This window comes from Aedes aegypti, chromosome 1 (assembly GCF_002204515.2).
Source record: "Aedes aegypti strain LVP_AGWG chromosome 1, AaegL5.0 Primary Assembly, whole genome shotgun sequence".
Taxonomy (NCBI): domain Eukaryota; kingdom Metazoa; phylum Arthropoda; class Insecta; order Diptera; family Culicidae; genus Aedes; species Aedes aegypti.
This window is the reverse complement of record NC_035107.1, coordinates 193772267-193798905: the sequence shown is the minus strand read 5'-3', so window position 1 is coordinate 193798905 and position 26639 is coordinate 193772267. Positions and strand designations below refer to the sequence as shown.

At 39.3% G+C, this 26639-nt stretch overlaps 2 protein-coding genes across 7 annotated transcripts in view; both read right to left on the bottom strand.

Annotated features, from left to right (window-relative positions):
- Positions 1-6888: 6888 nt before the first annotated feature.
- On the bottom strand, positions 6889-9517 carry LOC110680270 (putative protein TPRXL). Its single transcript, XM_021856095.1, has 2 exons — positions 8776-9517; positions 6889-8736 (listed from the first exon to the last, which is right to left on the bottom strand). The coding sequence occupies exons 1-2, from the start codon at positions 9506-9508 to the stop codon at positions 8576-8578; spliced, it is 894 nt and encodes a 297-aa protein (XP_021711787.1). The 5' UTR covers positions 9509-9517; the 3' UTR covers positions 6889-8575.
- Positions 7115-26639, bottom strand: part of LOC5566642 (protein roadkill) — a 512014-nt gene continuing 492489 nt past the window's right edge. For 3 of the 6 annotated variants that reach the window (XM_021856084.1, XM_021856076.1, XM_021856068.1), the window contains 4 exons: positions 16278-16557; positions 16033-16210; positions 15646-15967; positions 7117-9662 (listed from right to left, as the gene is read on the bottom strand). In XM_021856084.1, coding sequence (XP_021711776.1) covers positions 9515-9662; positions 15646-15967; positions 16033-16210; positions 16278-16557 — 928 coding nt within the window. In that variant the 3' untranslated portion in view covers positions 7117-9514. Of the gene's footprint in view, positions 9663-15645; positions 15968-16032; positions 16211-16277; positions 16558-26639 lie in introns of all 6 variants that reach the window. The other 3 variants (XM_021856062.1, XM_021856056.1, XM_021856072.1) reach the window with 3 other exon arrangements.

Genomic DNA, 26639 nt, shown 5'->3' with positions numbered 1-26639 from the left:
ATACAGGATGTTCAAAAAGTTCGAATGCTCCTTACATAGTTGTGTAGGGGCGTACCATGTGCATTCTGTGTGTTGACATTGGTGTCAGTTTTGGCCTCGTAGGTTCTTACGGGCACGGGGTAAACCTTCTACAGTTTTTAACTGAGAGCTTTCTTTGACAAAGTTGCCATTTCGCATTCGTATATCGTGTGGCAGGCACGATGATACTTTATGCCCAGGGAAATCAAGAAACCCAGACCAAGAATCGAACCCAGACACCATCAGCATGGCTTTGTAGCCGTGGATTCTAACCACTCGACATGACAAAGAATTCACATAGAGTATCCATTCGATTAAGGCACCACGTTCAAACATTTCATTTCTCTAACAAACTTCAGCGTGAATTGACTTAGAAAGTCATTCTACAACACTTATTTTGATCAATTTGTAGAAATTATTGATAATTTTTGTCCAAATCTAAACAATTTCGAAGAACCGTGCGGTATTGATACGATGAATGTTGAAAACAAACAGGAAACGTATGGAAATGGCGAGTCATGCAAGCTTGGGACGTGGTCACTCAGTTGGGAACCATTGATATTTTTGTTTTCAGTTTTAGAAACCTGTGATATTCGACTGCTTCACCTAAGGAAATGTGGTGGCCAGATTCTGGAGAAACCACATGTGATTTAGATTTAATTTGATAGTGTTCCTTTCGTGTACTACTTTTCCCAAAGCACCAGTCTTCAAGATTGAGCTAAGGACTGTTCATTTTATGAAGTGGACACCTTGTTTATGCTATATCTTTTTTATTTATTGATAAAATCGCAATCGGTTTTCTGTGTATCGTTCAACTATTATTCTATAATGCCATGAAAATATAAAAGCATACAAAATACTTTTGGTTGGAAAATTAAATAGATTTTCCAAAAACTCCTAATAAAAACTGTTCATCAAAGTTAAGCATTATTTTTCGCATAATAAAAATCCTTATTTTTATGAACAAATTGTGGAAATTATTATACACGGAGACCCACCAGGTACACAGTGGTACCGACAAAACCACCGGGGGAATTTCGGTACGCGATACGGGAAAGACACGGAACAACAAAGAGTACGTTTGCTCGTCGCGGCGGTCGGTTTATTACTATCAAACAACATAACATAAACAACAATTAACATACATACGAATCACAGGGTTGGCGCAAGGCAATGATGATAAACATCGCAAACATAAACTAGACTGGTCCAAATTACAACACTCCTCCTCTATGTATTCATCACTTGTCTGCACAGTTATACAAAGTCTTGAACAGTCCTCATTGGACAACACAGTCTACACAAAGTTCCTCCTCTTGCACCAAACATTCCTGCTTCGTCAAGTATACCACAAAGATCACAAAGAGTTTACAGTCTATACACGATGTCACACTTAGCATCGGTTTCCTTCGTCAAAACAGTCATAAAATTCTTCTTCCTTGCAGCACTCCTCATAAACGAGATGCTTAGCTGCAGTTTTCCAGCGGTTGCCGCTCTTCCTCGCTTCTGCAGTCTTCAGAGCGTACAGCTCTCCATAAAGTTCTGCCACAGCTTGCATTTCTCCGCTACGACTCACAATCTGGCACCTGGACTCCACAAAGTTCACATTCAGTCCCTTCTGTGCCAGCTTCCGGACTGAAAGCAATCCACAGTCCAGCTCCGGAACGTACAGCACGTCTTTCACTAATATTTTCTTCGTTTTTCTATTCTCATCGATGCACTTCAGGAAGCCTTCTCCAACACCAGCGGTCTCAGCACCGAGCCATCCGCCAAGTTCACGTCGACCTTCACATTTTCGTCGATTTTACCGAAGAACTTCCTATCACTGGTCATGTGGCTCGAACAGCCACTGTCCACGTACCAGCCGTTCGCCAACACCAAAATAGATTCCGGAATTTTTCTTCACCGCTTTCTTCACTTCCGGTACTTTTTCTTCACGTTCACGTAGTAATCGGCAATCTTTCCGGAACTGGCCTGGTTTCCGGCAGTAATAACACACTCGCTGTTTTCTTCGTTCTCTGCCTCCGTTATGCACTTTCAGCGCACGGTCACTGTGCTCACCGGACACTTCTCGCTTCTCCATCCGTCGGTGGTACTCGTCCATTAGCCGCTGCTTCACAAATTCCAACGTTTGGTCTGCATCTGGCCGGCTCTCCAATGCCGTCACCAACCCGTTGTACGATTCCGGCAGGCTCCTGTACACCATCGCCACTTGCAGCGATCTATCGAGCTTCTGCCCCGCACACGACAGCCGATCAAACAATTCTTCGATCGCATATAGGTGCTTCTCCATATCCGCACCTTCTTCGTAGTTAAAACTACATAACTTCTTCAGAAAAGACACTCGCGACGTCACCGTAGCCTTTTCGTGGTACTTCTTCAACCGTTCCCACACATCGACCGCAGATTTTGCGTCCTTCACCAAGGCTAACTGATTGTCTTCGATGTTCAGAATTATCAAGGCCTTTGCCTTCTGATCTTCTTTTGACCACGCCACAGTCACATGTTCTGGTTTCACTTCAAAAACCGTATGCCACAGATCTACACTGATCAGAGTAGCATCTCCATTTTCACTTTCCACGTTTGATAATTTCGATTATCCAAACGGGCAATAAAAAATTTCTCAGCCATTTCTATTTTTCGATTTTCGCACACTGTACTCACGAAGGTACAACACCATTCGAAAGTACACACGTCGGCGGTACACCACACAGTCAAGTGTTTGATTACTATCAATCACCACCACGGCTACGGCAACTTTATTGCGGCACCAAATGGCAATGTTCACTTTTCTTCGGCTTCGGGACAAAATGGTGTGCAGTCTAACCGGCACTTTGCGCGTCACTCTAGACTTCCTACCAGACGTATGACGACGACACCAAACACCACTTTCACAGTCCCAGTCACAGCTGTTTTTCGCACACAGCAGCTGGACCACAAGCCAAAACGAGCGCAATTGAATGATTCGCTCCCACCGACAGGCACCACACAGGAGGATCGTTCGCGAAAACGATTTCACACCGCGACTGTTCCAAGCAAACTTTCACCGGTTCTCCCACTCACTGGGCCCATTACCTGTGGGAAGTCATGGCCCACGGACACAGTGTCACCGAACAAACTGCCGGGGGAATTTCGGTACGCGAACGGTGAAAGAACACAAGACACAAAGAGTACGTTTGCTCAACAACAATAACAATTAACATATTTACATACGAATCACAGGGTTGGCGCGAGGCAATGATGATAAACATCGCAAACATAAACTAGACTGGTCCAAATTACAACACAAATTGTGTGTTGGTATCCTTTACTATTCTAATATAGGTAGACCTTAAAAAATAATAATAATATTCCACACTATTATTGACACTAGATCACTCTAAGGATTTATCCTTTATGGCTAAATTTGCTGATACACCATATGATTACTCGCAGCAAAAAAGGAAAGTAGAAAGCATGTCAAAAATTGGTTTACATTACTGAAGAAAATATATTGGGGAAGGGGTGGTAAAATGAACACCTTAAGGGTATCATCATGTTTATGGTAGAAAAACGAGGAATTTGTATAGTTCTATCGTATAACATCAAAAATAGGGATGTTAGCAACGACACGAATTCAGACTGAAATAGATTACCCGGATAAAAACGTATCATTCAGTGAATGGAATAAACCATTAATGTACAATATAACGTATTGGATACAATACAGCGTATTGTAATTGAATGTCGAAGCAATATTATTCTTGTTTGGATATACAATTCAAAAACAATATAATATATTGTAACAGAACATTGTATTGTTTTTAATTGGTTCTATACCTTACAATTTTGGCCAAATTCATATTTTCGGATTAAACAACTGTTGCTTTTTTCTATGTAGCTTTGCTGAAAGAAATAAACAAAACAAGTTCAGAAAGCAAGAAATGTTGGGTGAAAAATATTCAAAAAGTAAAATTAAGTAGTTTTTTTAGAAGTTACTTGACATTAGCTGTAACGACGAATGCAACCATGATACAGTTCGTTGAATTGTTTTTGTATTGTACAACAATACACGAATTGCTAATTAAGACAATACATGAACATTATATCGTATTGTGTTTTCAAAATGTTTGTATGAGAAAATATATATATTTGTATTGTTACGATACTTAACCACCCATACATTATATTGCAAAAATCTCATATACCATACAGTGAACTGTTCAAAACAATATATTGTACTGTAATTGTATTGTCATTTTACATATACTGTATTGTATATCCAATATATTGAATGGTACTGTTACAATACGTTATATTGTTTTTGTATTGTATTTTTTATCCGGGTTAATTTTCACATATTTTTATCGCTAGCAATAAACGATGATGTCATGTCTACCTATCTCAAATGATATTTCTTATGACTTTGGTACCTTTTACTTGTTCGTACAGCTGTGGAATTTGATACAAATTTATCCAATCTTAGTGGATCATAACGTTCACCCAGAATATTTGTTTGAAGAGCAAGATTTATCGCTCAGGCTTCTTTTTCCATCGTCCGGTTCTATCGGTGTTGAAATATTAACCAACCAACAAACAAACCAAACGGCCCTTTTCAGGGCCACAAAATCAATGTAAAATATTAAGTATACACTTAAAAATCAATTCTTCAATATAATCGCCAAAGCTTCTGAATACATGTAAAGTGATTATTTTGTATTAACACAAAATAATAACACACAATGTCTATAATAAATTGACATGCAACAAATAGTGTGAAAATTAATTGGATTTTTATCAGTAGAAATGTTTCATAAGCTCGTGACGGTCTCAAGTCAAGAAATTCGCGACTACGAAACAAAAAGAGATTTACAAAGCACTCGCACTTATAGAAAACCTCGTAAGGAACTGTCACCGTGTGCGTGAAAAAAAGCAAAAAAATATATCCCTCCTTGTTTTTCTCACAGAAAGCCGAAGAAAACATCAGCAACTTCGTAGTCCCGAATAGAAGAGGCTAACGTTCTCCAACGTCAACTTGGCGGTCGTATCTCGGAAACAACCTCTTATTTTTTTTTTCAAAATTCTCGAAAAATTACTTATTTTACTGAAAATAAATATTTTTAATGTCATGTTTTTTCCTGCTTCCATTACCACTTGCAAGTCTTTATTCACCTATAAACTAGACGTGGTCATTGTTTCTTTGCATAAAAAGGATTTTCAGATAGATATCGAGCTATGGAGAGAAATTTGTCTCACATGTGGCATCGACTAGTGGAGACATCGAGTTATAGAAATACGGACTTATAGAGAGCATGATGTATTGCAATCTGAAGGGACCGAAAAATCCATCGAGTTATTGAATATGTCGAGTTGTAGAGGGTCGACTGTATTTTCAAGTCAAAATGGTTGCAACATTTCCTATGAAAATATAACGAGAAAATAGAACAATCTCAAGTGGTTTTGATAAATCGAAACATCCTTCATTTTTTTTTTCAATCATGTTAGATCTAAATTGTTTTCAATTTTTTTTTTCATATTTTGAATTTGATATTATTCAAGATCTCGCTTGAATTCTCACATAATTGTGAGCATTCATCGTAGCATTGTTGAATAACGTGTAAATCCTTTCGTTTGCTTGATAACAACAAGCTACTCCTACTCGGTTACCAATGGATTTTAGGGCGAGATCACGAGTTTTTTTTAATATTTTTAATTAGTAAATAGGGCCTCAGCGATGAGAGACTTCCCCATAATCGAGACTTTTAAAATTGGTTTATATCCGCACGATTAAAGTTGTACACAATCAAATATGATAGAAATTGTTTCTATTCGCCCTATTTACGGTGCATACTCAATTTGTTAACAACACTACTGGTGTAGATAAAACTATTCCACTAAGCTTTCGCGCCCAAATACTTACGCTTCTCGCGATTCACTGAGAAGTTTGGCTCGCAGCATTACGTTTCCCGGAATCGCGCGGCGTGTGATCGTACACGATATCATAAGTTTATACTGAGCAAATGTTTTGTGGAGAACCGTTTATTCTCTCGAAGGTAATAGTCTGCAATTATGATAAGTGTTCTAATGTGATTTGTTCGAAGGTGTGATTTCAGTAAGTAAGCACTACCTGTAGCGTGAAATGGAGATACCATCCACAATGTCACATTCTTTTCATGCTGTACTGTATAATACAGTCAACTCTCCATTACTCGATATTCCGTATCTCGATATCGAGTTAGAGAACCATAGTGAAAGACGGTTTTCATGGCTACCTCGATGGTCCCATGAATCGCAATGGCACTAATTTTGTATTCTTCTTGACATTACGTCCTAAGTGGAACAGCGCCAGCTCCTCAGCTTAGTGTTCGATGAGCACTTCGTCAGTTATTAAATGAGCGCTTGTCACCTGCTACTAGATAGCATGCGGCAGTCATTTATACGAGGGCTCTCAACTTTGAATGTATAACATTACACTCTACAACAGAACCACAGAACCGATCTTCAGGATCAGTTGTCGAACATTAGCATCCGATCGTGAAACAATTTGTCTCACGAATTGAAACCAGCCTCAGCTGCTGATGGAGTCATTTTTCCACATCGACCTCCTCATCGTCTAGGGAAAATGGATGGGTCTTAGTGGCTTGTTACTCTCTTATACTCTTCCGACCGTAACTTATAAGTATCAACAAGAACAGATACAGCAAGAGTACAATATGGTAGATCTTACCTCGTAACGCACCTCGAAAAGGTGATCTACTCGCGTTACGGGTGTACTCCGTGGTTACTGCGATGGTCCCCTGAAACAGCTTTCCAAAGAATACGTGTTCTATGAGTCGATGCTATTTAGAGGGATTAAGCGTGAAGTACAGGAAATAAAAACCAAAATACACATAGGGTTTTCAACTTTGTTTTTATTGTTACGGTACTTTTTGAAATAGTTATTCATAGAGTTATAATCACATATGAAGCTACTAAATTTATTTGTTTATCATTTTAGCCTTTATATCATCAATTCTTACTTTTCTTGTGTTTCATTTTTTTCATCTTATTTTGTCTCAATATTTTTTTTCTTGTTTGTTTTGTTTAAATTTTTAAATTTCCCGCTGTCTGTCTTAAATAAATTCAGTGTGATTCATTTGTTTGCTCCGTACTTCTATTTCTGTTTATTTTTTCATCTCTCATTCTCTTCTTTTGTAGTGTTTCTTGTTTTTACCTATCAAGTTGTTGTTGTTTGTTTGTTTTTTTTTTCTCATTGTTAAAAAGTAGCGACTAAAACAAATGTTTATAACTAACAATAGCTTATTTTTTGTATTTTGTTTTTCTTTTTTATATGAAGCTGAATTATTTGAAAATTTGAACACCTAATTGTGGGGGGAAATAGAAAATTATAAAGTAAACGATTGCAAATCGCATAAAATTACGAAATTTGCTACTAAATAAAGGAGAAATGTCTAAAACTAAACTTTTTACACAGGCATGATAGCAAAGGTCAGTGGGGGAGCTGGGGAAAGGATAAAATTTTTAAAAATAATCACCTCAAAGAAAATAGGAAAAAAAAAATCATCGAACATGAACAATTTTGAAGCATTTTTTTTTTGTTTCGGTGTAAGAGCTAAAAACAAACGATTAAATTTTCACATAGATTTTTTTTTTTATTATTTTTGTAATTCCAATATTTTTTGCTGTGCTAAGTAGGGATTCTTCACAATACAGTCATTGATTTGAACGAGAAAAGAAGGAAACAACTTAGATTTTGGAGCTTTCTCTGCGCGCTTTCGACATGTGTTCTTTTGTTTCTTCGGCATTCTCTCCTGTCTCGTGTGTCGGGTTCTCCTCTTAGTTTTTTTTCTTCATTAATTAATTACATATTATATTAGCTAACATATATAGACAAAAATATCACATTGTATAAATTAATTTAATTTATTTGAATTAAAATGATTTCACTTCCCTCTTTGCCCGTGCTGCCAGCGACCAGCTGCTTGATAGGGACCTGCTCTTTGTCTGTCTTTGTCTTTCTAGCTTTTTCTTTTTTTCTTCATACGCGACTGAAGGAAGCCGGAGCAGGACGTTTTCGAGAAAAGTGTTACTTGACATTTGAGAAGAAAACTCGCGGCGCGGGGAGAAAACCTGGCCTACCAGTGCTGCTCTCTTTCTGTGATCAATTTACCAAGGGGACATTTCTGCTTTTTGTTTAAATTACGGTTCAATCGGTCAAAAAACTGAAACATAACTACCAATTATACTCATCAAGAAACGATATCTCAATCGGTGTCCCTACTGCTCGTGTTAACACGCGGGTGATTCCATCCACACATACACATACCCTCTATAAACTCTGCGCGCTGAGCGATTTCAGTGTTTTCCGGTTTCGTTTTCTGATTTGTATGATTAATTATCGATTTACATATCGCATCACTACTACTAAGAGAATCCTACTAACGAGAGACTATCAAGAAACTAGATTTTCTATAGAATTAAAGCAAACAACTGCTCGTTTTTTCTTACCGCTCTTAGTCTGGCTGGCTGTTTCCCCATCCATCCATCCATCGTTCCAAGCAAGCTGCCCGTTTTGTTTCTATTGCAAACAGATGTCGCCACAGTTGCGAGCGCTGATGCTGGAAGTGATGCCATCGATTGCGGCAGCAGCAGCAGCAGCAGAACTGGCAACACGGCGCTGCAGTTGTTGGTGATTGTTACTGACGCTGTTGCCGGATTGATTGAGAAACTGCTTCAACGTGTGACTGCTGGTGTTGTTGTTCCTGCCATTATCCGAAGGTGGCGAAGAGGAAGAAGTTGTCGTGGTTTGCATTTCCAGCTGCTGGCGCAACTGCGAATAGTTGTTCAGATTGAGATTAAGGTTGCGCCCGATGGTGGCAACGGTGACGGCATCGGCCACAGCTGCGGCCACGGCATTGGCCAAACCAGCGGCAATGTTGTTCACGTTTACGTTTGCCGCCGCCGCCGCCAACTGCGACGACGACGACAATGACTTTTTACAGCCTGCTTTGATGAGACTGGCCGCCGCCATTTTGTTGGTGTAGTCGGGGGCCGTCACCGCCGCCAGTTGCTGCTTCAGGAGACTTCCGGCAGATGGGGGTGGTGCTCGAGAGCTGGGGCTGCTCGGATTGGTCAGGTGGTTGATTAGCAGCGACGAAGACGACGACGACGACGACGAAGAAGTGATGGAACTGGCGGGACCTAGCAGCTTCCGGGATGGCTGTTGGAGCAGTTGGGTGGTGATGGGTGCAACGGCCGGTGAACCTGCCGGCGACGGAACAACCGATGGTGGGGATGATCCGGGAGACGTCAACTGGAACAGACTGACAGCAGCAGCAGCAGTAGTAGCGGTGGATGGGTGGTTGCTATTGTTGTTGTTGGTTGATAGTGATGATAACAAACACGACGTTGATGATGATGATGCGGATGCGGATGGTGATGATGACGATGATTGTGTGATACTAGCTGGTGACGGCGTCGTTGACATCACGGACTGTACGGATGTCAACATTTTATTTCAGCTCATTTTCACCCGCTTGCGGGGCGGACCGATCGGTGGTATCTGCTGCGTGGCTAGGGCGCGAAATGCTTCGTTTATCAGGTGCGGGTGCGTCGTCACCATGTTCTTCCAGCCCACGGTTTCCATCACATCTGTCGCATGACTGCTGGGAATGGAGAGAAGACGGTAGGTTTAGAATGATTTTAGTGTACCGCACAGAATGCGTAGAAGGTTATGGGGTCTGTTGGTTTGAAACTGTAGTGACGTTCAGATTAAGTACACAGAGCCCATGAGATATGCTGAAGCGGTATCTTAGCAAGCCTTGATATCTATAGTCATAATGACATGGCAGACTGCCTTGGACTGGTCACGTTGCCCGTATGCCGGAAGAACGAAAAACAAAGATAATATTCAACAGAGGCCGTCGACTTGACACTCGATGATTTTTTACAGTTGCGAAGGACCTAAAGGCGCTTGATATTCAGAACAACTCGAAACTATTAGCCCAGAAACGAGTCCAATGGAAAAGAATCATCTATTCGGAATAGATTCGTAGTAGCGTATTTTGGCCCATCTAGTATCAAGTAAGGAATGACATATTACACACGTATTAGTTTTTAACACTTCCGATGTTATTGACTTTGCTTTCTGCAGCCCATAGCTAATAAACGGCACTAACTGGAGGGAAGCTCTACACTGTAGAGTCTTTAGCATGGCAGAGGAGGAAGGAACGGAGAACGAATGTGAAAGACAGTCATTTCGTCGAGGCACTTCAAAGAAGTAAGCGAAGTTCGAAACAAGGATCTATGCGAATTAGCGAGAGCGTATGACGCAATTAGGCCAAGAAACCTACAGTGACGTTCGTTGTACAGGTGAAACGACAGATTCAGTATCATCCGTGAAGTCTGCTTAACAGCCAGAAATCGCGTTCAGAGAGCTAGATCGGAAGCCAGCATGGAAGAACGTAAGGTAACCTACCGGCTAGCCAGGGCCGCGCTCAAAGTGGGACATAGCGATGTGCAAATCGAACTGCTTCAATGAGTTGGACCGACAAGCTGATGCAAATCCCTAGGGTAACGCTTATCGAATAGGGATGACGAAGGGGGTCAGTAATACCAGCTGAAATGTCCCCAAAAAGCTGAAGGTGATCATGAACGGTCTGTTCCCTACGCATGAGCCAAAGATGAAGAAAATGCCGAAGACAGTCAAGTTTCCGAGCTGATAGTGGTCATGGAACAACGCTAATCGAGTAGGGATGGCAAAGGGCCAGTAGCATAAGCTGAAATGTGCTCGGACAAGTTGAAGGTGATCGTAGACAGTGGCGCCGCGCGGCCGCCAACAAGATACGTTGATGAAGATGGCGAAAATGCCGAGGACATTTCACTGCGACGAGCTGGAAGCGGTTGCGGAAATATTGAAGCTGAATACAGCTCCATGTAAGAACGTAGCGTTAAGAACGACGAACTTGGTGTTCCCGATTATATTCAGGACAACGTTACCGAAGTGTTTAACGCAAGGCTGCTTTCCCCACATATAGAATATGCAGAAGATGATATTGCTGAAAAAATTGGAAAACCGCCAGAAGATCCTGCTTCATATAGACCAATACGCTTGCTGAATACCCTTGATAAGCTTTTGGAGAAGGTCAAGCTGTGCAAGCCAACGATTTACACCGAAAGTGAGCACGGATTGTCAAGGATGCAGTCCGAATTCTGAAAAATATTAGAGGTAACGATATACGTTAAGAATGCGTTCAACAGTGCTAGTTGGGAGGCTATCGCTGCAGCCCTACACAGAATATGGGTGCCTGACTAGCTGTGTAGAATCTGCTAAGCTACTTTCAGAGCCGAGTACTGGTTAACGACACTAATCAGAGACAGATGCCAACCAGAGTCACAGCGGAAGTTCCGCAGGGACCCATACTCGGTCCAACACTGTAGAATATGATGCACGATAGAGTGCTAATAGTAGAACTGTCCAATGAAATCGAGATCGTCGGCTTCGGTGATGATGTCGTTCTTGCGATAACCGACTAGAATGAGGAAGAGGTTGAGATGCTAACGGCGGAATTGAACGACACCATCGAAACGTGATTTGCTGGAGTCAAGCTACAGTTGGTTCATCATAAAGCGGAAGTAGTGCTGATCAGTAACTGTAAAGCTATTCAGGGGTTCGAGGTCAACGTCGGCGGACACGCTATCTCATGGAAGCGTTCTCTGTAGTATCTCAGCATTGGAGGACCAAGAAGCGGCACGAGGCTTCTTATGGTGATTGTGTCTGTCAGCTTGGGCTGCAGCATTGAGAAACAAGCGGAATCTAGAGAAGCAGACAAATTTGTTCTATAACAATAAATGTTACGAACATGATCAGGTTGAACACGTGGAAGCAAGAGTGGGACAACTCGAAGGAAAGAAAGTGGACCCATCGGCTTATTCCTAACGTGTTGGTTTAGATGGCCATAAAATACCCGCAGTTATTGCCAGACCATGAATACTTCCGAAAATATTTGCATAGATTTAGACACGCAGAGCCTCCACTGAGAAGACACTGGAGCACCCAGTAAACCACTATCGTATATAATGGGATATAAGAGTACAAATGTGGAGGCGATATACGTACATCTTGCACGCAGCGTTATGGCGCATGTACGTATATCGCCTCCACATTTGTACTCTTATGCGCTATCGTATACGAGTTTGTGTTTACTGGGCACGTTATATTCGACGGCTCTCGGTTCAGGAAAACTCGAAGCGAGATGATGTCAGAAACCGCAAGCTCGGCCATGAAGTTCTAAGCCCGGAATGTGGTAAGCAGGCGTAACGCAGATTATGAAGCCGCTGCAAAGAAGATGGCGTAAAGACCAGAGAGCACCAGGCCGCGATCACAGTAGGCAAGATCCTCCACCAGAAACTAGGCCGAGTACAGCTGGCATAGCGTAGTATCGGTAATGGGTACATGGAATCGGAAGTTATCTGCCACCCGGAATCACAGGACCTTGACACCTGTCCAAACAGAATCGAAATAAGAGGCGCTAGGTCCACCACTGGAAACTAGTTGAGTAGCACTCGATTGGGGAAATCTCCGGCGGAGTAAGATAGATCTACCACCGGGGACTATTCTGAGTAGCACGTAGTCAGTAGTGTATCATCGGTATCGCTGGACCGACTTGGTATTCTACCGGCCAAAATCGGAGCAGGCAGAAACGCTTGGCGACAACATCGATTTGGGAGGAATTGTTTCGTCAGAGAACTCTCCGCCGGATTAGGCTAGCTATACTGTCGGGGGCTAAGCCGAACAGCATCAATCATAGCGAATCATAATACTCCTCTAGCCGGAATCGCTGGACCGACCTCAACATCCATCTGGTCAACCAGGGAAGCAGTGCTGGAAAAGATCGCATCACGAAGCAGCTCACGAGTGTATACCAACGCATAATAAACATCACAGGCTCGCGAACTGGCTAGGTGTGAGTAAGTCCGCATCCGCCTGCTCGGGAGAACATGTCAAAAGAAGTAGCAACAAGCTCGGGATCGTTTACTCGCGAGTAACCGAGCAAGTTGTGATTTATTATGCCTTTGACAGACAAATTAATTGCATAACCATCAAGTCGACAGTAAACTACTAGTTTGTAGTCAAAAACCCTTGGAAATCATAAATCTGGGAGGGGAAGCAGTTTTTTCCCCAAAAACACAATTGCTGTGAACAGCTCCGAACACGTTCGCGAATCACTTTTAGCTTCGGTTACTCGGGAGCACGATGGATACGAGTAAACCAGCGCTCTGACGCTCGGGAGCATTTGGTTTTGTTTTTGTTCCAGTTCAGCAGAAATGTTCGCCAATTTCCATCACTGCAGGGAAGTTCGGGAAGCAGCAAATCTGCAACAAGTTATTGCAGAGTAATGAATCATATTGAGCAAACACACGAGCGTCCAGCGGAAGTTATGCAGGGCTAAACGTAGAAGGCATTGTTGCACTAACAGCCATCGGCTTCAACCTCAAGTTCCGACAGATCTTCAAGTCTTGCACCAATTGAACGATTGGAGGGACGAGAAAACTGGTAGTTATGGATGTTAGCAGCCAAACTTTGCTGCAGCTAAAAGGACTCTGGGAAGCCTTGACGCCCAAGCTGCAGGACGAATGTCCAGGGGCATTACGGACGACCTACCCCCTCCCTAACGCTTTTGTGCGTTGAGGAGTTACCCGAGATATGCCAACCGGCATACCATGATAAATGCTAGTAAGCTCCTAATTGTGGTATACTGGTCGCGACACAAACAGACAAGGCATGGAGTAGGCGTGCTTGGGATTGCATTGGGATTAATGGTACTAAAGAAAAATAACGGTATATGCACTACATTCTGGATAACTACATTCTGAGCAAAATATTTGTTGGAGAGCAGGTACATCAAACACCCTGCAGTGGAAATGTCTTCGGGTAAGAATTGTAGAGGTAGAGTTTTAAGCGAGTTAGATTGTAAATATGTATACCCAGATATTGACTAAAGGAGAGATGCTGACATTGTAGCGATATCCATTAGTAGCCTGCGGTAGGTTGTGGTTTGTGCAGTTAGTTATTTACAACAGGTTATAAGCCCAGGAACGCCTGGATAGTAGCTGAGAAGATTCCGATGAGGGACCACGAGGAGGTAGAATCTTAACGAGGGAACGAGAATCTGGACGGGAGGTAGCTTGGACGAGTTACTCAAGAGTTGGAGGCCAAGATTCTGAGAACGAAGCTGGACAGGCGCAGCGCTGGCTGATCAGAGGACGAACTAGGAACAGTTGGAGGAACTCAAGGAAGTCAAGAGGAGCTTGGCAGCTTAGAATCGGCGTGGTCGACCAAGAGGAGGATGGTGCAGCCGACCAGGAGAAGCTCGAGGATAGAAAGATTTCGGCAGCTTAGAGGAGTTCGGTGCCAGAAGAAGCTTAGAGGACAGAAAGAGCTCGGTGGTAGATATGCTGTTTGGAGGTTATGGGATGAAGAAGAGCGTTGGAGAGCAGGATTATCACAACCTGTTCACAACCCTGTTGTAGAGATATCTTTGGGTAAGAATTATAGAGGTAGCGCTTTAAGCGAATTGGATTGTAAATATATATAGCCAGACAATGACTAAAGGAGAGGTGATGACTGCGGTTGGAAAGGAAAGCTTTGTGGTTCGTGATGTTAGTTATTTATAACAGGTTATAGGCCCAGTAACGCCTGTATAGTAGCTGAGGCGATTTCGATGAGAATCCATGAGGACGAGGAGACAGGACCTGGACGAGTGGTAGGGGATGGACGGGAGGTAGTTTGGACGAGGTACTCATGAGTTGGAGGCTAAGATGCTGAGAACGAAGCTGTACAGGTGAAGCGCTGGCTGATCGGAGGACAAGCTAGGAAGAGCTGGAGGAACTCAAGGAAGTCAAGAGAAGCTTGGAGGACGGTACGGCTAACCAAGAGGAGGATGGTGCAGCTGACCAGGTGAATCTCGAGGATAGGAGGAGCTTTAAGGACAGAAAGAGCTCGGTGCTAGATGTGCGGTTCGGAGGTTGTGTGATGAGGAGGAGTGTTGGACTAAAGGAGAGATGCTGACATGGTAGCGATAGCAGTCAGTAGACTGCGGTTGGAACGGATGTTTGTGTGTAAACACAGTATTAATTCCACGAAGAAATAGCGCAACACTAGCATAGTGTCCCAGCTTGAATACATAACTATGGGATAACAAAGGCGATTATTACGAAGGGATGAAATACTGCCCTTAAGGGTACCAATAAGAGATTAGCCATAAAACCAAATATACCAAATGGAAAGCATAGAGGCGAGTCCTGGGCCCATTAGTAACCGATTGAGGTTACCGCCAAGCGGAATTAGGTAGCTTAAGTGTGGGCAAAGGCCTAGACATTGTGGCGATGGCAGGCACTGGCCGCTCCAGTGCAGCAGATGAGGTGATGGAGTTTGCTAAAAGCAAGAGCAATACCAGCAAGGACTTGAAAACAAGCCTGCCGAAATTGCAACATGCAGCCTTGAACCATTAGCACCATCTATTGAAGGAGGTATATTGCATCATGTCGTTCCCCTATCATCAATCTAACAGAGATGAAAGATCGTGTACCCATCCCGTCACAACAGTCCCAAACAAATAAAAAGCGAAAACCGCGAACGCAACTTACGTGTTGATGAAGTCTATCGTTTGCGCCTTCAGCTGGTCGGCGCTGTGCAGATCGGCCAGGATCAGCGTTTCGGCGGCCGTTTCCACCGACAGGTTAACACAGAGCGCTTCTTCACACATCACTTTCAGCTTCTCGAGGGCGTACTTGTCCGCCGCGGCCAGCAGGTCGTCCGCCATCTTGTCAAGGTTGGGCGCCTTACCGGTGTAGATAAACCGGAGCATCTCCTTTAATACTTCGTGGTCGACGTCGGTGATCGCGACGCGGTTCTGCTTGCGTTCCTCCATCTCGTGCTCGAACATGGCCGCAAACACGGGACTGCGGGCTGCAAAGGGAATTAAGTTAGTAATTCACATTTCTCACAGACCATAGCGTCCTGCGTCAACTTACCGGCTAAGATTGCTTTGTGTACTTGGAACTCCCGGCCCCCGACCGCTAGTGTGACGTCGCTGAATTTCTCACTGTCGAACAGAAGACCCAGGTCCTCCGATAGTTTGCATTCTGGCACTTTGAATTGAATTATATTACTCTGACCGGAAATGTTGACGCTGTCCGCGACCACACTGACCTGAAGCGAGGAAGCAAAGAAGAAAACGATTAAAGTTAACAATGGCACTCGGGGTAGAACAACGCACCTCGCAGAATATCGTGAGTTTGTCTTCGGGCAGGAGTCCGTTGGCCTCGTCCAGCAGGAAGTCCCGCCGGATGAATTTTTTGAAGCCCCAGTCCTTGCCCTGGACGAACCGGTACGCCCGCTGGGATTCCATCGCCTTGGTTTCCTCCCGTTTGGCGTTCAGGATCGAGAATTTGAACTTTGCCCGGACCTCGGATTTGTTGCAGGACACCAGTAGCAGGTAGAGCGAGAGGTAGTCTTTGCTTTCCTCGTCGAGGCCTTTTGGATTCACGCGCAAACACCTGCAAAATGGAGAGGAAATTGGATGATTCAACTGATAGTTTCTTAACGTATTGTGTGAAGTTTGGTGTTCGTACAAAAATTGGTACTAAAAGACCTAAGGTGATGATGCATCGGAGCCAAACATTAAATTTTCAAGAGCATTAAGTTTTCATTCATTTTGAAGTTTGGCTTCGATTAACCTTAACCTTAAACGTTGTTTAACCCTTTCTTTCTGGAACTCAGTCCTAAAATGTTCTTCGATGTAAATTAGACAGATTTTGGAAAACCCACAGGGAAGTAAATCAAAAGTTCCAATGATGAGATACATTCCCAAATTTTTTATTTCATTTTTAAAATTTGTTCTCAAACTGAATCAGGTAATAAAGTTGGGGTTTGAAGTGAGATCGATCCTTTAATTATATTTTTTTTTTCTTTTTAACCTGGAGTTCAAAAAGTTATTTACATCAAGGAATTCCTTAAGAAATTCCTTCGAAAACCTCTCGAAAATGTTCTTAAAAATGTTTATAAAGTAATTTTCAAAGCGCTTATTGGAATTCCGTGGATTCACACCTGGATGATTTTTTGTGGAATGCTTGTATGTATTCTTTAAAAAAACTAGGGTAGGTGTACCAGTTATGGACCTTATGGTTCCTTATTTCGCCATACGTGAAAATTTTATTATTTTCAAATTTTCAATCATTCTGTGTGTTTTAGTAGTTTGATATCCAATGAAACATTCAAAAATATTCAAAATGTGAAAGAAAACACTTATGGCCAAATAGGGAACCACTATTGTCATAACTGGTACACTTTCCATATCTGTATGAATTTACAAATTGCTTTTTAATTGCTGCTTAAAAAGTTCCTACGCTTATTTTCTCCAGTAATAGTAATGTTAAATCGAATTGCTCCGAAAATTTGCCAATGGTTTCCTAGAAATTATTCCAGACATTCCTCCAGGGATATTTCCGGGATTCCTCTAGGAATTTTTCCACAGACGTCTTCAATAATTGAGAATAATCAAAGCTTCATTCAACTTTTTTTTTGTGAATCGTATAGGAAACTGTTTAGGAATTCTTTCAGAAATGCTACTAGAAATCCGTCTGGTATTTCTGCAGACTCTATGGAATCCTTTTGTAATTTTTCCAATAAAAAGTCCAGTGATACCTTTAGGAATTCCTATCGCAATTACTCTAGCGAACTCTCCGGGAAATTCTCCAAGTCTCTCTCTCAAGTGAGACCTCCGAGGAATGTCAGAGATTGCTACAGCGATCTAAAATGGACTCCGACGATTTGTTCAGGAAAATCACCGGAGGGGTCCTCCAACAATTCCTCCAGAAATTCCTTCATGTATTCCTCCAAAATCAAACAATCTTTTCCCATGATTTCTTTAGCAATTCTTCCAATAAATATCCTAGGAAATCAATAAAAGTTTTCACCAGGAGACACCATGAATTTTACTGATAGTAATCCCAGTTATTTCTCCAGTAACTGCTGCATGTTTTCCTCCAGAGATTCCACCAAAGATTTATTTAACGTTTTCTTCATAAAGTTGTCGAATAATACCTGAAGGATATCCCCGAATGAGTGTTGGAGCTATTCATGGAGAAATCATTTATGGAAATCATGGAAAAGTCCTTGAGCACCTTGAACAAAATTTGAAACGCCGAACCCAGAGGCGACTCGTAACTTCACTTTTTACCTGTCCTACGAATCTAAAATTTGCTAATTTGGCAAAGTTAGATTATGAAGCACAAAGTAAATGGTTGGACTCTTCCTTTCTAACATAGCTCTACTTGATAGATGCAAATATGTTCTTGAAAGTCAAGAATTTGTAATCGTGGAACAGGTAGATTTGAGGTTAGGGAATCGCCGCTGCCGAAATCACCGATGAATCCTTGAAAATCTCTAAAGTAATAACTAAGAAAACAAATTGGTACAAATTTAGAACGAATTCATGATATGATTGTTTTGCTTATTAATCAATGGAAGAAATTTTGATGTTATTCCTAAAGGAGTTTTAGTTGGAATGACCCTGAAGAATTTTTGCGGAATTTGTTTGGATTAGCTCGAGTGAAATTCCTAAAAGTATCATTATAGAAATTCCCGAGCGCACACTTGAAGGAAGCTTTGAAGAATTGCTGCGAGATTAAAATGCTTGTAGCAGTTCGTGAAAGTAACTTTCCAAAGGTCCCTGAAGCAATTCATGTCGTGATTGTTTTTTCGACGGATCTTCTTTTCTGCAATAATTCTTTTGGAGCGTCTGGAATGAACATTTTAGGCATTCTTGGAGATATCCTAGATTAAATTTTGGGAAAATCTCTAAAGGAATTCGCAGAGTATTTCCTGAAGGAATATGTAGAAGTACCCCTGAATAGATTCTTGGTCGAAACTTCTGAAAAATTCCTAACTAATGTTACTATGTATTCCATTACGGATTTTTACGGATTCCTTGCAAGATCTTTAGTTTATTCCTGGGAAATCCTACATATGATTTCTGGTAAAATTTTTAGCAAAATCATGATTTTTTATGAATCAATTATTCATGTAATTTTTCATGAAGTAGCCAGACACAAATTTTAATAGTTGTTGATATACAAAGTCCTTGATTGAAGAAAAAACCATGCAATGCATCTTTTTTTTTATAATCGGCTCAATTTTATAAGAACCTAGAGCCTAAGGTTTGAAGTCAATTTGGGAAACGTTTCAACTTTCAATTATATTTTCATACACAATATTTCAAACCAATTGAGGGAAAGGCGTACGATGTTCAGTTAATGCATCATCATTTAAATAAAAGGTAAAATTTTGAAAATGTGTTGTAAATTTACAAAAATATGACATGTGTTTAACAGCGTAAACCCCGAGCTTTTGATCATTCTCCTCTAAACTCTTAATGTCAGATTACCGTTTCGTTTAGCGCCTTAAAACTTATAAAGTTTTGACACTTATAAGGGCCCAACAACTTTTCGCGGAAATGAGCTGTTCGGGAAAACGTTATTCCTGGCAGTGATCATGCGTTGATCTGAGGTAAGGCTGCTTATAATTTGAGATTGCGATCAGGTTACTTAAATGTATATGCCCCGTTTTAAATGGCATCTTCCATCATTTTTGACATTTTCCTTTTAGTTTTTCAAAACATAAACCCATCCTTTCTTTTCTTTGGAAAATTCAGAAAGAAAATGCTCTAGATTCCCAAAATCACACTGTTAGGATCCAGGCGGATGCATTGGACAATTGATGACAATTTTGGGATCCCGTAATGTTTTACCTTAACAGATTCTTAAAATTCTTTGGCAGGATAATCACAGATCTCTTAGCAGTAGTTATTTCTTCTTGAATGCTGGACAACCCGACCAGTGGATTACAACAAAACTGTATCCCAATTATGTTAAAAGTTGTGACAAATAACAAATTTGGTTATATTTTTGTCATTATTTCAGTTTAAAGTTTTAATTCAAAACATAATTTTAACACAGTTTGTTATGAAAAATCTGAGAGCAACTGCTTATACATGGTCAGTTTCATTTCATGTTAAGAAAATAACAAATTTAGTTATAATTCAGCTATGAAAAATAACAAAATGAGTTCCTTTTTTGTTTAATTTAAAACATATTGAGTTATATTTTTGTTTAAATTACAACAAATTTTGTTCAAACTTTGCATAAAGTAAAGGAAATTTTGTTATAATTTTTGTTTTTTAGTTACTAACCAGTCAAAAACTATAACATATTCTTTTTAGGAAATACGTGCTATCTGAGTAACAAACTCTGAAATTATGTTGTTGTAATTCACTGGTCGGGAACGATTTTCATTTAATCGTGGCTGGGTTTTGCGAAATGAGAGTGATTTTAATAAAAACTTAAACAGGAGAACGATTATCATAACAAGTTAGATAGCATCCTCACTAACCTTTTACAGAATGATCAGAATTCTTCGCAAGCTTTCGATACAGTATTATTGCTGCTCTTAAAGACGGATTTAACAACTTTCAGAAGAGCAAGTCCTTTAACCGGATAACTTTCTTAAAAGTATTATCAAGAGGTTTTGATTGAGCTATCTCATTCAAAGTCAGCAAACCTCTCATAGAACCTAGCAATGCTTCTTGTTGCTGATATTTCTTAAATTTTGTTTTTTTTTTTTGAAGCTGTTCCACTTCGCATTTTCTTTAAGAACAAAAATCCTAAAGTTTGCTAAACATTCGACCTGATATAGAATACTCGCCAAATTGGAACACCATGTCAAAAAAAAAAAAATGAACAATGAAGACGTTATTTCAAGAAAACATTTTTTTCAGGAACTTCGATGTTTTTTTTCTGTATTTCAATACAAAGCTGAAAACTGTATGCAGCTACTTAGTAAGGGAATTCGATTGATACACTATGGGCCAGAAATCAAAAGCCTTTGACATGGCCATTCGATGCTGTTTTTAATTTTTTTTTTCAATCTTTTATACTGTAGTTTTCTTATATTCCAACGTAGTATAGAAGGATAGTACATGAGGTTGCTTAATTATTTTATAATCTGTTAGGAAACATAAATTCACTCTTTATGAACCATCAAATTTAAAAACTGGCAGGTTTTCGATGTTCCTACTTGATTTTTATAACTTTTGTAAAATGTTGTACCAATGATTCAACCGTGGTTGATAAATAACCGGCAGGGTTAATATGATTTTTTCAGAAAATTTCTACTTAATGTCTACATTAAATTGTAGCCATTACAATTTATATAAAAATATAGACGTATAACAATTTCAGCCGTTTCATATTTCTGCAAAAATCTATTACACTGCGGAACACGTTTTTGTCTCAAGCACCAAAATACTACTATTCAATATATTAAGTCCATTGCCGTTTTCAGAAATATCATGGCACGTCTAGTTTTCGAGATATTGACTGTTGAAAATGCAAAATCTGACTGTTTCAGCCAACTTGCATGCAAGTTTTACAGCTTGTACGGCAATTTATTTGCTTAATTTGTAACATAATTCAAACTTCATGTATGAAACAATAATTGTCAACAAAGTTTATAATATTTTCGATGGTAAAATATTATTTTTGGTGGTTCAGATAAGTGCTGTATTTTGCCATATAAGAGTAACGAAGAATTTTATATGAAAACTGCGAGCATGTTGAAACTAAACTTTATACTAATTTTTAACGTGAAATTTTAACTAAATTGTATCTAAATTGAAAGTCCTATTTAGCATGTTTGGTAGATTATATCACAAAAACGTTTCTTAAAACATACATTTTCAACCGACTCAACCTCAAGATTTCTGAATGTCACCTAGCTCATGAACGGATTCTTGCTCAAAAGTAGTGTACTATGACTACTTTAGTTGTTTTTATACTAATCAAATTGATTTAATTGGTTGTTTGTATTAACCGATGTAACTCGGCCATCCGCAAATACATACAAACTCTTTTGGTGGCACATGGAAGACTGGAGTTTCCACCTTAAACTGATTGCAAACCGAATACTGTGGAATACCTTTTAAGGCAAACTAGTAAAAATATAGTAAATATTATTAGTTCATTGTAAAATCAATGGTAAATGTAAAACTAATGTTATTTTTGCATAAGACATGTAAAATTCACATAATTTACTTCCCAAAAATTTGCACACAATAATTTTTCTTGACATTTTTCCCTACAAACTGAATTTTCTTATGAAAGGCAGAAATTCAAGTTTTCCAGTACCAAAATATATAACCAAATTTGACCTCCATAATCACACATATTCTCACTATTGAGAAATTCATCTAAATGATTTATTTTATTGAAAAAATGTTTTTGGACTTTCATAGCGCAATTTTTATTTCTGGCCCATAGTATGATGTGAGCATTTTAAAATTGACCTTAACTGCGTTTATAATAACATCGAAAAAGGGTTCAGAATCTTGGATGGCATTATTGGCATCATATCGGTAAGGGAAGAGCTACAATTTCCAACCTACCACTAATTTCCGACCCATTCAGATTATTTAGGCCTTTGTATGGAAATCCGAAAATAGGCATAGAATTCCTGTAGGTCGAACATTAGTGCTTTTCCCCTACATTTCTAAATATAAGTTGAGGAAAATTTGAAGCAGTTTTAACTAAACTAAAATTACCAATTTAAAAATCAAGTTTTGTACAATACCGCTAGATTTAGATCATGATAGATAAATTAGATTTTTTTTAATATCATTTCAAACATTACACTTATTATTACTTATATCTAGGTGTTCTGTGTTATTAGACAACACTATCATCCTAATTCGGTAAAACAAATTTAAGATTATATTAACATTTTGTTAACAACATATTACATTTCATTTGCCGTAGCAGTTCAGATTTTTTACAGGTAAGTTGATTTCACCTGCTTATTAGAGAAAAAAACGTTTTTCATATACTTAACCTAACTTAACCTAAACATATAACGCATTAGGCAATAGAAGATTGTAACGATTTTTGCCTGAAATTATTAATGATTTTGTTTGACATTTGTTCCAATGTTTCAACATTGGATATTCTATGTAACTCATTGGTACTATACCAGGGAGGAAGCCTCAGAATCATTTTCAAAATTTTATTTTGAATACTCTGCAGAGCTTTCTTCCTGGTATTACAACAGCTAGTCCATATTGGTACAGCATAAAAAATGGCTGGCCTGAACATTTGTTTGAATATCAAAAGCTTGTTCTTAAGACAAAGTTTTGATTTTTTGGCTTGAATGCCCTCAATGTGATTTTTGAAAGTTAAATTCTTATCTAGCATGAGCCCTAGATACTTAACTTTATCTGACCAATTTATTGGAACCCCTCTCATCGTGACAACATGTCTACTTGAAGGTTTCAAATAAAGAGCTTTTGGTTTATGTGGGAATATTATTAGTTGAGTTTTGGAAGCATTAGGAGAAATCTTCCATTTCTGCAAGTATGAAGAAAAAATATCCAAACTTTTTTGCAATCGACTACAGATGACACGCAAGCTTCGTCCTTTGGCGGAGAGGCCTGTGTCATCCGCAAACAAAGATTTTTGACATCCCTGAGGTAACTCAGGTAAGTCAGATGTGAAAATATTGTATAATATTGGTCCCAAAATGCTGCCTTGAGAAACACCAGCTCTTACAGGAAGTCTTCCAGATCTGGAGTTCTGATAATTAACCTGAAGTGTACGATTTGACAGATAACTTTGAATTATTCTAACAATGTATGTTGGAAAATTAAAGTTTTTTAATTTTACAATCAAACCTTCATGCCAAACACTGTCGAATGCTTTTTCTATGTCTAGAAGAGCAAGACCAGTAGAGTAGCCTTCAGATTTGTTGGAACGGATCAAATTTGTTACACGTAAAAGTTGATGAGTGGTCGAATGTCCATGGCGGAATCCGAACTGTTCATTGGCAAAAAATGAATTTTCGTTGATGTGGACCATCATTCTGTTCAAAATAACCTTTTCAAAAAGTTTACTGATGGAGGAAAGCAAACTGATTGGACGATAGCTAGAAGCTTCTGCAGGATTTTTGTCTGGTTTTAAAATTGGAACAACCTTAGCATTTTTCCATTTGTCAGGAAAATATGCTAATTGAAAACATTTGTTAAATATATTCACTAAACATGATAAGCTACTTTCTGGAAGTTTCTTGATGAGGATGTAGAAAATTCCATCATCGCCAGGAGCTTTCATATTTTTGAATTTTTTAATAATAGTTCTCACTTCTTCCAAATCAGTCTCCCAGGCATTTTCGAAAACGTTCGCTTGATTGAGAATATTTTCGAACTCCTGAGTAACTTGATTTTCAATTGGACTTCAAAATTACCAATTATTTCAGGGAACATGATTATATCCTAGAGATCAATAATTTGGATTGTACTTCATTACACTGAATCCTATTACGCAGAATACCGCAGAATACCCCGGATAAAATTACCACGAATCACATTATCGTGGGGTAATTCGTAGTAATTGTACATTCGAGGTAACAGCATTCAAAGTTATGGTACATTCATGGTAGTGGCATTCAGGTTGAAGGCATTCGGAGTAATGAGATTCGGGGTAATGGGGTAGAATCAAATTCCTGACAGACACTTTATGAGATCATTGAAGAAATTCAAGTAGCGTTTATGACGATATACTTGATAAATTCTTAGCAACATGTTTAACACATTCCTGAAAAGATTTTTAAGCAGAATTCTAATGTTTTTTATGATTTTGTTTTCATTCTAAGCAGGTTCTATGAGAGACCTTTAAAGGAGACTATACAGATTTTTAGAATTATACTCTGTAGATATTCCACAAGATCTATGACGGCTTTTCAAAAAAATGTTTGTGATAAGTTTACGATGAGATTGTTGGAAACCTCCTTGGTACATTCATGGACAATGCATATTGAATCCCCGTCAAACATTTCACTTAATATTGTAAGAAAATGTACACATTAATATGAAGAAATTATTGGCATGCCAGCCACCGAAGTTATCTTTTCGGAAAATCAAATGATAGTCTCATCTGAAATTTACCGCAATTTATTCCATAACCAAGCAACATTAGGCTTGTCGTTTGGAGATTCGCTTTTTCTGCTCGTAGTTGATAATAATGCACCCTGCCTATAACACTTCTCCGAACACCATTACCCCGAAAACCGTATCTCGAAAACCAGTACCCCGATATTCATTACCCCGAATGCAACGTTACCCCGAATGACACATTACCCGAAAACCGTTAGATTTCAATAACTGTTTCATTTCAATTTCCGTCTGTTTTCAATTGTTCCAGATTCAGTGGTCAATCAGGGTCAAACGTTTTGGAAAGTGGAAAGATAGTTTGTCAATAATGTCAAAATATTTGGACAACATCTTTCATTCAACGCTTTATAATATAAGGTGAAGAAAATGTCTTTCAAGGTTATATGGTCGGTGTTCAGACAGACTGAACCAAGTGCTTTTTAATGGTTTCAGGAAAACATACTCCAGGCATTCGAAATGTAGAAAAAAATGACATCATACGAAGTAATAATGGAACTTATCTATTTGATGATACATCTGTGTGAAAACAGCATTGGGAAAATCAAAATTGATGGAGCCCTTAACCCCTCTACCGGCAGCTTCATTTTTCCCCGCAAAATTCAAATTCAAATCGTTATAACTTTTTTGTTTTTCAATATTTTTGCACCATTTTTTCACAAGCTCTCAAAAAACTCTTCTAGTTTCAGGATCTGTGTCGATATTGATCATTGGTCATCTGGTTTTGAAGATATTCCAAAATTCCTTGGGGGACCGACCCGTAACTAGAACCCCCCGGTAATTTCTCAGGCTACAGAATTTTAATCGTATTCGGATATTCACTCTTCGAAACAATACATTAATGAGAGTATGTTGTGAAAAAATGAAGCAATTTCGTGCAGCCGTCTTTAAGTAATGACCATTTAAGTTTCTGGAACCACGCTGGCCAAACAAAGATCTTAAAAACTTCAAAAAACATCATATCGTAATTTTCAGATATATCCAAGAATATTGAACCGATTTGTATGATTTTTTCAGAGAAGCTCCTTATTACCTGGCATTATATAGCCCATATTTTATTTTTTTGATAAATTGATCAAAAACAAAATGGCCGCCAAAGACATTTTATATGGAAAATGTCGGTCCCCCAAGGAACATCGGAATAACTTTAAAACCAGATCACCAATAATGAATAGAAGAGTTGTTTGAGAACTTGTGAAAAAATGGTGCAAAAATATTGAAAAACAAAAAAGTTATAACGATTTGAATTTGAATTTAGCGGTAAAAAATTAAGCTGCCGGTAGAGGGGTTAACGTATCTTTTGAACGCCAAAATATCATCTAGTCCGGTTTGTCTGAACACCTATATGGCCGGTGTTAGCAAATAATTTCTTCTCTAAGCACAGATTGCAATAGAATTGTCAACATCATATTATTTTTTCACTTAAAATTTTAAATTTGGCATGCAGTTTTAAAGCTATGATCCAAATTTGCATTAAGTTTTGACATTTAAATGATTTTTCTCCCAAACTTTTTGAGAAACTAAATAATTTCAATCTTTTGCCGAGAACGTCTAAAAAAGCCTTACAAATATTCTTATTAGAAATGGTTA